Source organism: Musa acuminata, chromosome BXJ1-3 (genome assembly GCF_036884655.1).
Source record: "Musa acuminata AAA Group cultivar baxijiao chromosome BXJ1-3, Cavendish_Baxijiao_AAA, whole genome shotgun sequence".
NCBI classification, from domain to species: domain Eukaryota; kingdom Viridiplantae; phylum Streptophyta; class Magnoliopsida; order Zingiberales; family Musaceae; genus Musa; species Musa acuminata.
The window spans coordinates 31,338,943-31,352,855 of record NC_088329.1 but is presented as its reverse complement, the minus strand read 5'-3'; the positions used below and the strand labels follow the sequence as shown (position 1 = coordinate 31,352,855).

Genomic DNA, 13,913 nt, shown 5'->3' with positions numbered 1-13,913 from the left:
GGTCGAGATGTCATAGCAACCTATCACGCAGCATTTGGTACCGTAACCTGTCTCGTGGACCCCGCGGCTACTTCCAGTCACAAGGCAGGTGAATCGGCGGGGGTGGTAGTAGAAGACGATGGCGTTGGGTGGTGGAGGCAGAACAGCGGATCCGCACCTGTCACCAGCGGAGACGGCAACGCATCACCCGCCTGTTGGAGCGGCGCAATGATTGGAGTCCATCTGACGGTCTAGATTTCTCCTTGCTTTCGTTCCGCGCCGTCCGATCCATCTCGCGCCCCCTTCCTCCTCACGTTCCCGCCAGCTCACGCCTCCCAACCCGAACCGGGACCCCGCCCGTCGCGGAGCGCGCGTCACCGGCCTCTCGTGATCCGCTCGTTCTGACCGTACGATCGCCTCCCCGACCTTATCTGATCCGTCCAAATGATCTCACGCACAGAAATTTCTATGCAATCCATCGTACGACAGCGGTCGTTACTCGTCCATTGGCATAAACTGGCCAAATTGACCCTACATTCTGTGCTCTGGCTCGAAGACTATAATGTTGTTTCAGGGAAAGTACAGGGATGCTTGGGTAACATCACAGTGGTGTTCCGGTAAATAAGGTTTCGTCTACTTACGTAGTTTGAAATCGGTCCACGACCCTTTTGTACTCTTGCCATCGAGCACAGGGAGAGTGAAGTGGTGGTTGCAGAGCGGAGAGCGGATCCGAGGCTGCCGACGACGAAACTAGGGTTTCCGGGAGGGGCGAGAGATCGGGACTCCGATCGATCTCAAAGAGGAGTGGGTTTCGGAGCCCGTTGAATTGAATTTCGGAGGTTTGGTCTCGCCGGGCGGGTACGGATAATCGCCGCTCACCTCCCCGTCACACGGATCGGCCGCGTCCCCTCTGGATCCCTCGCTCTCCGACGCACCCGATCGAGCTCTGCAGGTACTGTGCGACCCACTGTTCTTGATTTAGATCTCGATCTTCCGTATGCCTCGCGATTTGGCGAATTGACAGCGTGGAATTTACGGGACACGTTCGGTTGTTTTTAGGAAATGTATCCTCTATCTCGATCTTGAAGGAGATCGTTGTGGATCTTCTCAAAACAATTGCTCTCAGTTTGATATTTTCCTTCTCCAATTCAGTAGGATTTGCTTCAAGTGCCAGATACATATGATGAAATCGAAGATGAAGTAGAATTGAATTCGATGTACTGTTGCAGAGTTCAAACCTAGAGATGGATTCAGGTGGAGGAGTCGAATCGGAGCTCAATAAAGGAGCGGTGGAGAAGGCTCCAGAGGCCAATGGGTTCAACGAGAACGAAGTCACCGAGAATGGAGCCGATGCGGTTCGCATCGACAGTGGCTCCGACGGTACGTCGAAGGTTGAAGCTCCTGATTCTTCTGGAGATGGCGATGAAGCGCCAACTTCTGCCGCCGAGAACAAAGCGCCGTCCAATTCTTCCGAGGTATTGTATGCTTTTTCTGCGGCCTGTTTCCAAAAACTCGTGTAGTATGACTCTGTTTTGGGCAGTGGGGAGATGGATCTGATGGAAAAGATGATATCAAGAAGACGCAGAAAAATTCTGGTGCTCTGAATGCTTCCTTGGCTGAGTCTCAGAAGAAAAGGAATGTTATGTCGCAGAGTTCGTCATTTCCTCCCAAGGGTTCCCTTGCCGATAATTCGCGCAGGAGCACAACATCTACAAAGCAGTCTAGAGTTGCATCCTCAATCACAAATGGTTCGATCTCGCTTCTTAGCATCCAACTATGCCGACAAATCACCTTTTTCGTGGGTTACGTTTCACAACTTTGCTTGCAGGTGATGTCGTTGTTAAGCGTTCTGCAGCAATTGCTCAGAAAACATTGGTGAGTATGAAGTTAAGGGGCTCCGTTTCTTTTCTGGAATAAGCAAGTTAAACTGTCATTAGAACTATGCTTTTTGGTAATGCTAAGCTGTGGGCTGTTTTGCTGATGCTATTTTATTTCTTGTTGGGCCGTAGTCCGTCAATACTGACTCGGCGGCGGAGGCAACCATAAATGGCACATCTGCTGAAGATGCACAGTAAGATTTGTTTTTTTATTTTTTATTTCATGCAACTTCTATAAAGTTCTTTTTTTTACTTAAACGATCTAATTCAGATGCTTTTAATACTTTATAATGCATGTTTAGAGATTGTTATATCGATTTCAGGAAAACATTTGTTTAGGGACACTGATGTTAGAATACATTTTAGAAAGTGAATGAAAACTTTAAGAGGATAGAAACGAAGTTGATAGGTTAAATGTATTTCCAGTATAGTTTTTCTAAACACAAGATTGTTATCCTATCCGAAAGGATAACTAACTCGTTAGTTTATTAAGCCCCAATCATTTATTTAAAATATTTAACTTTAAATTAATAATAGGAAATTCATCTATCACTTCCAAATTCAGTCAGTTCTCAGATATAAATAATAATTCCGAGTCCATAAATACGGGACTAACCCAATGTATAAACATAGTCTTATTTACATCTCTGTTACTAGAATTGCATCCCGTGCTTGTACGCATTCATCTGTCTTACATCCTAAAGCCGACCTTATATCGCTTGACAGTACCTTGAGTCAAACTGGCTTCACCTTGTAATGTAAATTATTTATCATTTTTTTGGTGAAATTAACATGACATACCAGGTCAAATGATAGCAAAACAAAGCCCTCGGGAAGCCCGTTGCCAGCCGGAAAAGAGGATGATGCCCACTCCACATCCTCGTAATGTTTCATGCTTATACACTTCACATGATTCAATTTTTCTTAGATGCCATGAATTGTCGCTTAAAGATTTGCGCTACGCTTATTCCAGAAGTTCACCACGTGCAAGAAAGAGCGCTGGTTGTGGTTTCAGCTTCAGGTTGGATGAGCGTGCCGAGAAACGCAAAGAGGTTGACAGATTAACTTCTATTCTTTTCCTACTACTCTACCTAAGACACTTGTTTAAACAATGTGTGTCGTCGTCTTCTTAGTTTTTCATGAAGCTTGAAGAGAAGAATCATGCCAAGGAACTGGAAAAGACTAACCTGCAGGCAAAATCCAAGGTGATCTTCTTCTTTGAACTTGGGTTTTCCTTGTCCTTCATGAAAGCTTTTGCAGACTGAATGTGGACTAAGTTCTCTAGAAAACAATATATTATAGGAGAATCAAGAGGCCGAGATCAGACGGCTAAGGAAGACCTTGACCTTTAAAGCCACTCCAATGCCAAGCTTTTATCAGGAACCTGGTCCTCCAAAAGTTGAATTGAAGAAGGTACCGTTAGAGAAGTGCATCTACAAATTTGATTAGTCATTGACAAATACCTTAATACTTGCCTCTGCTTATATTTTCTTTCGAATGAATAGTTAGGGCTTCCTCGCTAAATATATGTACAGATATAACTCTGGCTTGCCATAGCTTTGATAATTAACTTCTTGGTATTCAGTTTCCTTTTGGTACTATATAATCAATTGGCATGTAACTTGTTTCTCTGCTAAATAACTTTGTATATGGTTGGCAATTGGCATGCAGAAGATTAGAGCCCGTTAAATCTTAAGAAACTTTGTGATTTCTCGATTTGTATTTACTTTTCCTCTTTCTGTTTTGTTTCCTTCCAAATCATTTTTAGAAGTAATCTTTGTGTTACCATATAATTAATGCCTTTGATAAGCATACTTGGAAAGAGAACATACCCGAAGCATCCTGCTGCTAATCTACAGATCCCTCCGACGCGCGCTCGATCACCAAAGCTCGGCCGTCGCAAGCAATCCGTTTCTGCAGCAGATGGTTCTTCAGAAGTCGGTACCTCCAGCTCAACCAAACCGAGTGATGGTGCCGCAAGCAGCAAGGGGAATGCAGCCCTTCCAAAGAAGCCAAAGCAAAAGTTACTCTCCAAGCTTCCATCACAGAAATCACCAACAGCAACAAAGCCTGATGCAAAATCTCTGATGCCAGGAACTGAGAAGCCTGAGGTAGGAAACAGTTCCGCTGAAACTTGTGTTGCAGCGGAGCCGGCCTCTCCTGGGGACTCGGCTGAGGAAGGACAAACGAATGGCGACCTCCCTGAAACTGAGGTCGCAGCTCAGGAAGTACCAGTTCGGGGTTAACTGGTGGGTAGGGGCCTCCGGACCCTGTGCTGTAGTTTTGTTGTGGCCATTTGTGAATAGAGAGAACTGTGTGTTGCTTGAAAAGCATGGTGTTGATATCGTCCTCTGAAGACTTTATATGAATTAGGTCATGTGTATGGTTTCAACCTGTTTTGCCGTTTGATTTATGGTATTACATCATGAGATGGTGATTATTATTATCTCTACAAGATCTTAGTGCTCCTTTAAACTGCTTTTGGTAAGCCTGTATGATTTTGCTTGCTTAGTTCGTTTCGATCCCTTTTGGCTCTACTTTTACCTTCCTCACTTGAACCTGAAGCCTTCAAGAGGAATTCCCACCAAAATCCGCGTTACGGATCCTCATTCTAGTTTCATTAATGTGTGTGGATCTTCGCCCTACATCCGCCCTGTATTCTGGATCCATATGCTTCTCGGATATAGAACTAGATCCTTGATGAATCCAACAAGATCTATTGGAATAATACACTAAAGAATTAAGTAAAATAAACTGCAAGCAATCCTGTGCATCTACAACATCAATGGCTTCATCATCAGTCCCTAATAAAGAATCATGCCACTGCTTAAGTCAGAATTTTCTCTACCAACAGCTCTACGCAGTTGAAAGGTGAACATATTAAATGCAAACAAAAGATTGTGGAGTAATTGCCTGAAAGCCGTCTCCTCTGTCGCCTGTCAAACAGTAACACCCAAGTGTGACTTAACCCATGTTAGCACAACCACACGAGCAAAGGTTTCTTCGTAATCGATACCTTCTTCTTGGTTGAAACCTTTGACCACTAATCTAGCCTTGTTTCTAACCACAATACCAGATTCATCTTGCTTGTTTCTGAAAACTCATTTAGTACCAATAACTAAATGGTCATTTGGTCTTGAAACAAGCTTCCACATATCATTTCTCTAAAATTGATTCAATTCTTCTTGCATTGCGATGACCCATGAATAATCTTTTATAGTCTCATCAATGCATTTAAGTTCAATTTAGGAGAGAAAAGCGGCGTTGGCACAAAAAATTTTAAGAGAAAAATGAGTTTGAACTCCTTTCGATGTGTCTCCTATAATTAGCTCCTTAGAATGGGCATCTACATGCTTCCATTCCTTCGGTAAAGAAGGTTCAGAAGAAGATGCATCTGAGTTGCTAGATGGAGAAGGGGAATCATTTAAATTCAAAGTATCAAAATTAAGATCATCATCAAAATCATTTTTCTTAACTTCGAAAATGTTATTAAAAACAACATGAATAGATTCTTCTATAATCAAAGTTCTTTCGTTAAAGATACGAAATGCTTTAGAAACAAAAAAATAGCCAAGAAAAATGTCTTCATCGGATTTTGCATCAAATTTACCTAAGATATTTTTTTTATTTAAAATAAAACATTTACATCCGAAAACTTTAAAGTGTGAAATGTTGGGTTTTTTGTTGTTCCATAACTTATAAAGAGTCTTGGAAAGTAGTGGTCTTACTATAACCCTATTCATAACATAGCACATCATATTTACGGCTTCGGCCCAAAAATATTTAGGTATGCTATATTCGTTTAACATAGTTCTAACCATTTCTTATAAGTTTCTATTCTTTTTTTCTACTACTCCATTTTGTTGAGGATTTCTTGGAGTAGAGAAGTTGTAGTTGTATTTATTAGATTCACAAAATTCTTGGAAATCATAATTTTAAAATTCACCACTGTGATTACTTCGAATTGACGAAATCATAAAACCTTTTTCATTTTGAACAAGTTTACAAAACTTGAAAAAATACCTAAAGCATTAACTTTTATGTGTCAAAAAATAAGTCCATGTACATCTACTATAATCATCCACGATGACAAATGCATATTTGCTACCTCCGAGGCTTGATGTAGAAATTGGTCCGAACAAATTCATATGGATCAATTGCAATGATCTAGAGGTGCTTACTTGGTTCTTAGGTTTGAAGCTACCTTTTATTTGTTTTCCTAATTGAGATGCATCATACATATTATCTTTGATGAACTTGATATGATGAATTCCTCTTACAAGTTCCTTAGATGAAATTTAAGAGATTAGCTTCATGCTAGCATGACCTAATCTCCTATGCCAAAGCCAAGCATCGTCATTTAAAACCAAAAAATATATTTCATTACAAAGATCATTAATGTCGATATTGTATACATTATTTTGTTTTAGAGCAATCATAGATGTGTTTTTATGTGGTTTTTCTATAATACAAGCATTAGATTCAAATTTAACAATATATCCTTTATCAAAAAGTTATGCTTTAAGCCATCAACTAATAACACATCTTTAATAAAAAAGTTAGATGTTTTACCTATAGTTCTTTTGTCAATGATTTTACCCTTTTTGTTGTCTTCGAATATGATATATTCTTCGTCTAGGCTAGTGAGCTTAGAGAATTGAGATGGATCTCCGGTCATATGCTTTGAGCATCCATTATCAAGGTATCATCTCTTACTCCTAGCTTATGATGGTATATGTTTCTACAAAAGAGGATGATTTTTAGGTACTCATTTGACCTTGGGTGCCTTAAAAATCGATTGGCTTAGCTTATCATTTTGCATGGAATTCTTTACGGTTCCTTTAAGAACCCAAATCAATTTGTGTGAAATACACTTCTTAAATGGATAATGATAAGCTACATGTCCAAGTTTACAACAAAAGTTGCATTTGTTTTTGGGTGAAATATGCAAGATAGGGCCTTTAACAAAGGTGGTTGGATTTTAGTGAGAGATACTCACAAATCCGATTCCACTTCTTTTATGAACGTGACCCTTATTGGCAAGAATCATGTTCAAGGACTTGCTACCAACCTCAAATTTTTCTAAGGTTTCTTTGAGTAGCAAGTTTTCTTTTCTAAGTGTTTTTACTTTATGACATTTCATACATGGAGCTAAACTTCATGACCTTCTAGGCGGTGCCACCGTCGGCCATGTTTTCAAGGGCTGATTGGGCTGTTCAATCCGACCTAAATCAGCCCTATTAAGGGCCCATTTGGCCCCTAATTAAGTTAGCGGGATTACCTCCCAATCCTAACTTAATTTACGCTTTAACTATAATAATTAAGACATGATCACAACACTTCTTGTTCTGGTGTGTCAATTGCTCTTCCGGCAAACATCCGACGAACTCTCGACAATGCTCCGGCGGACTCCCAGCAAGCTCCTGGACTTTACGATGATCTTCTTGGTAAGTTCCGATGAGCTTCTTTGGCAAGCTCCTGGACTTCTCAGTTGGTTCTGGTAGAACTTCCGACAAACTGTCACGGACTTAGCTGGATTTGCCTAAGTCGTGCGGCACCCTTGCGTGTCCGTCCGCAAAGGTCAGCCTCCCCGAAGCCTCCCATTGTCCCTTAGGACCAACAAAAGAGAGAATGGGTTAGAGAGAACACCTCAATCGGGATCCACAAGCAAACATCTCCGAAAAACACTTTATAGACAATGCAAATTACAAACAGACTTTACAAGCTCTGAACAGTGGCACAACAAAGGGTAAAATTGTTCATTACAGACCGAAAATCTCTCACACGTGTCCACATGACACAACCTTTATTTACAAGCCTAAAGAGGCCACCAACCCAACTAAAATGGAACTATTAAGCCTTCGGCCGCCCCTCTACATGCTGTACAAGGCATGAACATGCCAAAAGACACGGACATACATGAGCATTACATCAAACATCTTGTTTAGAAGTTTGTCCGTGACATTCTCCCCCACTTATTCCTTCGACGTCCTCGTTGAAGCCTTTGTCGACACTACAACTCCTTGCCTTTGCTGAGTCTTCAATCTTCTGCTCCAGCTACAATGCGCCTCTTGGCTCCTAGCTGCTCTCCACTGCTGTTTTTGAGTAGTCGAACCTTTGATCCGTCATGCTGCTTCAACTCACCAATGACTCTGACTCTGGTGTGGGGTTGGCTGAGTTGTGTTGATCCTTGTTGATTCTTGCGGATCCCCTAAATGAAGGAAAAGACCATCCTTACTGTGCTAGTCTCTCAAATGCCTCATGCTGCTAGTCTCTCAAATGCCTCAACTGGGTGGATGCTTGTTGGAGCTTTAACGAGCATCATCTCGCAAACTTCTGATGTTTTGGGTCCTTCCTCCACAAAATTTGCTCACTGACTCTTCTTTCACTTAGTTGTCACATCCAAGTAGGTTCGCATCACTTCCGCTTTCGATTGGCATTTCGTTGGGAAATGAAGCGGACAATCTACTCTCAGTAGCACTGATCACCATTGGTGAGGATTTGACAAATATTGTCTTCCATTATCTTCGAAGGGTCTTTGAACTTGTGCAGAGCTCCTCTGCTGGATAGATAAGAGAATTGGGGTACTCGGTTTCACCCATTCTCTTAAGAGTTGAGAAGGCAAAGGTTACTTGACTTCACCCGCCTCCTTGAGGTTGTACTTCATGCATCGAGCTGGTTACTGGGCTTCGCCTGTTCTTTGCTCACACTTCTGAAGCACTTGAAGTGTTTGCACTCCTTGCGTTGAGTTAGTTACTGTGATTCACCTTCTCAATGCCATTGAACTTCTGGAATGCAGGAAGTTTTCACCCCAACTTGGAGTAATTCTCTCATAGGTTTGGTCGCCTTTGGGATTGTACCGTCTTCTCCATCAACCCTGCCACCTACTCCTCTGAGTAGCAAAGGTACAGCACCGCGTACTGCCTGCTTCATTCCTTGGTTATGCACTCTTGCATGACCCGAAGTCCTTAACTTTCGGCTATCTTTGATGAGAAGCACATTGACACCGGTCTTACGAAGTTCTTCGGCCTCTGCCCTTCAGCCTTGTCTTGGTATTTGGAGATTACCTCTGCATTCTCCACCTCCTCGGCCCCTTTCACGACCAAGCGCTCTCCCTCCATGAGAGCAAGGGATCAATGACTTTCACGGAAGTCCCGCCTCTACGGTACCATGGCGCTGCCATGCCCATGGCCCTACTATCCATCGCCTTGCATCTTCATCCCTTTTCTTCACGATCAGTAGATATGTCTCTGTGGCACTCCTCTGAGTCCACCTCCATTCTAACTGATGCTTGATTTTGGGTAGCTAAGTCCCTCTGGACTCGTCATCGCTTCCTCGCCCCTTTCGACCCCCTGCTTCAACACCTCTGTGTTTCCCAAGCAATCTGTTTGGTCGATAGAAAGACAGACTACAACTCCCATGCATGGCCTCTGCCATCACGTTGTAGGGTTTGCACCAATTCTGTTCTCCTTAGCTTCCTTGGTAGCAACGTTCGCTTACTCGGCCTTGTCCTCTGACTTGCCGGGCTCCCTTAAGCGAATATGAGCTCTGGAGCAGTCCAATTCTCCAGCTGCTTCGATCATACCTCTGCATGATCAAGTTCCTCCCATGGAATTCACTGGTACTTGCATTCGAACTTTTCCCTTGGTGGAACCCAGTCCCCATATGCTGATGACCAAGGTTTTCATCCGATGCAAAATTCGATGCACGCACGGAAGACCCGCCTCTGCGGTACCATGGCCTTCACTCCTTGAATCTATAGCCCTTCTTGTCGTCGTGTTGTTCACCGAAGTGGAGCTCCCAGTAGCTCCCGATCATACCTCCATATGATCTAGTCCCTCTCGGGACTATGTCGTGTGTATCGCATTGCCACGAAATGTTCCACCACGATCCGCTGCACCATGTCGCCTCCTGGTGATATCTCCATTACATTCTGATCCTTGTGGAATAAACTCAAATGGTGAACCCTCCATATGTGTGGCCTCTGCCAATACATCGCAGGGACTCCTCCACCTTCGATTTTGTTCGCTCCTTTGGCAATCGACCTTCATCCACCCACTCTTGGGTCACACCTAGATGAAGCACCGCTCTAGGACAGTCCGTCGCCTAGTAGCTCCCGAAGTCCACCGACTTCACTGTAATTTGTGCACCATTGTCTAGATCCTGGGCCTCTGCCCCTACCAGCACAATCTCCGCTGCGCACTGCTTCCTTCGTGGCAACTTGAATGGCAACACTATGGCATATTCTTCAAGAGTACCCACTTCTGAGTCCTCTTGCCCCGTGCTAAGGCCTTCTGAACCCAATTTCGCCTCCGCAAATTGAGTCGCCTTAGTTCCTCCATCAAATGCTTCTCCGAGATAAGGTGCATGTGCCCAGAAGCTCCCTTCGTCTTTGGCACCATGCAAGATGAGTCTGCTCCGTTAGAAAGAAGGACCCATGGAACAACATGATCCTACTATTGCCTCTGCAAGAGTTCATGTCCTTGACCTCTGTCTAAGAAAAGCACTATGCCTCTGCTCCATGTTCCAACTTCTATGCTAGCTCCCTTCATGCGGCTTGGGTACTTCGCCAAGTTACACCCAAGTTGCTCCGCTCCTCGTTTTCACATTGAGTTGATGGTGGCCCTCGCGCCCACCATTCCACGGGTCAGCCCTCCCTTGAGTCCGATCTCCACATCGACTCCAAGTGTGCCTTCATTTAAGTTGCTTTGGGTCGCTCCCCCACTTGATCTCGCAATGCATCCACCAATGCATTCTCTCAAGCGAGATCATACGACGACTCCTCGCCGCTTGCTTAGTCCATCGAGCTTCGTGGAGTTGTTGTTTGTTGAGGTACTCCTCAACATGTGAGGTCCGTCTCACATGATTCTCCCTCTAGAGAGCCGGGACTTATCCCTCCTGGATAACTATCCCGTTGGAGCAACATCTCTCTTCGTTTCGGAGACCACCATCCCCTTAGACTACTCTGATCTGCTGAACAGACTGTGCATTGTTCTGCCTCCTGCAAACACACTTGCTAGATTGTGACTCCCCGTCAATACAGCCCCCGCTGCACCCCTCAAGGCCTAGCAACATGCTGAACTCATTGCACACTTCAGCCTCCTACGGACGTATCCTTCACATGCCGAAGAGAAAGTTTCAATGCTCCATGGCGCCAAGTTTCGGTCGTCGTGGGATGGCCACGAACATTCCATCGTCCGCATACAAGCCCATGCATGAGTACCAAATTCTTCGAGTTAGCAATTCCCCTCACCTCTGTGAGCTTTGCATAACTCTTTTGGTCGTTGAGCATCTCATTCCACCTTGGATGGTCTCATCAATTACCAAGCGCCTCGCTTGTCTTGAGCACCATCAAGTATAGTTGTCAACGTTGAGCCGTAGCTCAAACTCAGCCATCCCAACCTTTGTGCGCTCCACATTCTTCCAAGCTTGTCTGTTCTCGTGGTGCCTCTTGCGCGAAGGGTTGGCCATTCCTCTGAATGCCAATCTCAGATGCCCGCTCCTCCGAGCGACTCCTTTTCCCTACATCTCCATGCCTGTTTTCCCCCAAACGGTCGCGCGTGTGCTGACTGCCCTCAACGCAGCCCCGCTAGGTCCCCCACGTTTGCATGCTAAGTGTTTCTATGAGTGCTTGTCCCACTCTGATACCATCTGTCACGGACTTAGCTGGATTTGCCTAAGTCGTGCGGCACCCTTGCGTGTCCGTCCGCAAAGGTTAGCCTCCCCGAAGCCTCCCATTGTCTCTTAGGACCAACAAAAGAGATAACGGGTTAGAGAGAACGACTCAATCGGGATCCACAAGCAAACATCTCCGAAAAACACTTCATAGACAATGCAAATTATAAACAGACTTTACAAGCTCTGAACAGTGGCACAACAAAGGGTAAAATGATCCATTACAGACAGAAAATCTCTCACACGTGTCCACATGACACAACCTTTATTTACAAGCCTAAAGAGGCCACCAACCCAACTAAAATGGGACATTAAGCCTTCGGCCGCCCCTCTACGTGTTGTACAAGGCATGAACATGCCAAAAGACACGGACATACATGAGCATTACATCAAACATCTTGTTTAGAAGTTTGTCCGTGACAAAACGTCCAAACTTCCGACGAACTCTCGAACTCCCAACGTGATCTCGATCTTGACTCTGGCACAACACCTGCTTTATGTCTTACTGCTATCGTAGTTAATCCTGCACACTTTTCTCAACATATAGATTAGATCAAATAAATTACAATTGACTTTATCATCAAAATCCGAGATTCAACAATTATTCTATTATTGAACTACTTAGCATAAATTAAAGAAATTTGATGAATATTATTTGTAATTCATCTCCCTAAGTTTTATCTGACTTGTAGCTGCCAAAGTGGCTTGGGATGATAAGCTTTTATTATGTGAATTACAATAAAAGTTTTATCATTTATAGGATATTTTAAATCATATTTTATATTATTGTATTAGTCTTATAGCCACCAAAGTGACCTAGACCAATGATTTATAAAATAATATTAAGGAATCAGTCATAAATGACATTAAGGAAATAATATTCATAATAGTACATATAATTAGGAGATTTAAATAATCTCAAAGGAGAATCTAATTCAAATAATTATGTGATGGGGTAGGATGATACTATTTTAGATATTCTTGTAGTTTAAGGTTGTATGCCCCAGTGATTTAAAAAGCGCTAGGCGCCAAAAGGTGCTAAGGTCCAAAAACGCCCGAGGCGCTAAGCACTCGCCCGAGCGAAGCGAGGTGCTAAAATATAAAAATATATAATCTAATTAATAAATATAATTATTTAAAATTTTAAATAAAAATATTCTATTAAATTAAGAAAATCTAAGATACAAAATCACAATGTCACATTAACAAAAAGTTTCAAAATTCAAAACAATAAAATTTTACATTAAAGTCATTCGTCATAATCAATATTATCGTCATTTTCATACAAATCATCTTCATTGAATTCGTCTTCTTCCTCTTGTCCTTCGATTCCTTCATCTTCGTCAAGATATGTTTCATTCTCTATGTCTTCAACAATAGCAGGAGCCGAGCTTGATACTTTTGCACTCATTTTTCTCTTTGACATTTGTCTTGTATATGTTTCTAATTCTCCAGCACCTGAAGCTCTTGCCACATCTCCCCATGTCAATCTATCATCTATCGTCTTCAGCATCTTGCAAGTTAGCACCCATTTCTCCTACTAACCACTCATTTGAATCATTAATATCTTGCAATGAGATTGAATCAAATCTATTTTTCAAATCATGACGAGTCTTCAAAGCTTGATTATACTTTATGTAAATAAGATCGTGCAATCGTTGATGTTCTAACCGATTTCTTCTCTTCGAGTGAATCTGTCATGTCATATAATTTAAAAATATATTAATACATATATCTAAATAAATAAATTAATTAAAATAAAAATATTTAGTAATACTTACATGCTCAAAGACACTCCAGTTTCGCTCACAACCCGAAGCACTACATGTCAAACTAAGTACTTTGATAGCAAATTTCTGTAAGTTCGGGGTGGAATTTCCAAATAGACTCCACCATTCAGTTGTAAAATTTATGTTATTATTAGCAATAACATAGTAACATAATATATATGAAATTAATTATATCAAATTATTAATACCTGGAGAGGTAGTTGTCCTGGATCGAACGGCAATTGGAATTCCAAAAAGACCTTCAGCATTTTTATATAAAGATAATTCATGAATAATCTTATCTTGAACCTCAAGGCTGGGAACTAATCTTGCAACGTACTGATATAACCCACCCAAAACTTTTGCATCAAATCCAACAGATTTAATCTTATGAAAGAATTCAAGGTTCAAATAATATCTTGCTGCATGTAAGGGACGATGAAGTTGACAATTCCATCTTTCGTCAATGATTGTAAAAATTTTCTCATATTTTTCTTCATTTTCATTAAAAGATCTTTTAATCATCTCCTTTGCTTTATTCATAGCCTCATAAATATATCCCATTGCAGGCTTATTTTCATTATCCACCAACCGAAGGACTCGAACAAGAGGG

The 13,913-nt window shown here is 42.3% G+C and overlaps 1 protein-coding gene across 2 annotated transcripts; it reads left to right on the top strand.

Annotated features, from left to right (window-relative positions):
• The first annotated feature begins 645 nt into the window (after nt 1–645).
• Nucleotides 646–4,302, top strand: LOC103978332 (protein WVD2-like 4). 2 transcript variants are annotated; one of them, XM_009394087.3, is made up of 10 exons: nt 646–931; nt 1,209–1,454; nt 1,520–1,727; nt 1,808–1,854; nt 1,989–2,050; nt 2,661–2,738; nt 2,830–2,908; nt 2,990–3,061; nt 3,159–3,269; nt 3,716–4,302. In XM_009394087.3, the coding sequence occupies exons 2-10, from the start codon at nt 1,224–1,226 to the stop codon at nt 4,100–4,102; spliced, it is 1,275 nt and encodes a 424-aa protein (XP_009392362.2). In that variant the 5' UTR covers nt 646–931; nt 1,209–1,223; the 3' UTR covers nt 4,103–4,302. The 2 variants fall into 2 exon arrangements, with proteins under 2 accessions (XP_009392362.2, XP_009392363.2); XM_009394088.3 differs by having other exon boundaries at nt 1,132–1,454.
• The last annotated feature ends 9,611 nt before the right edge of the window (nt 4,303–13,913 follow it).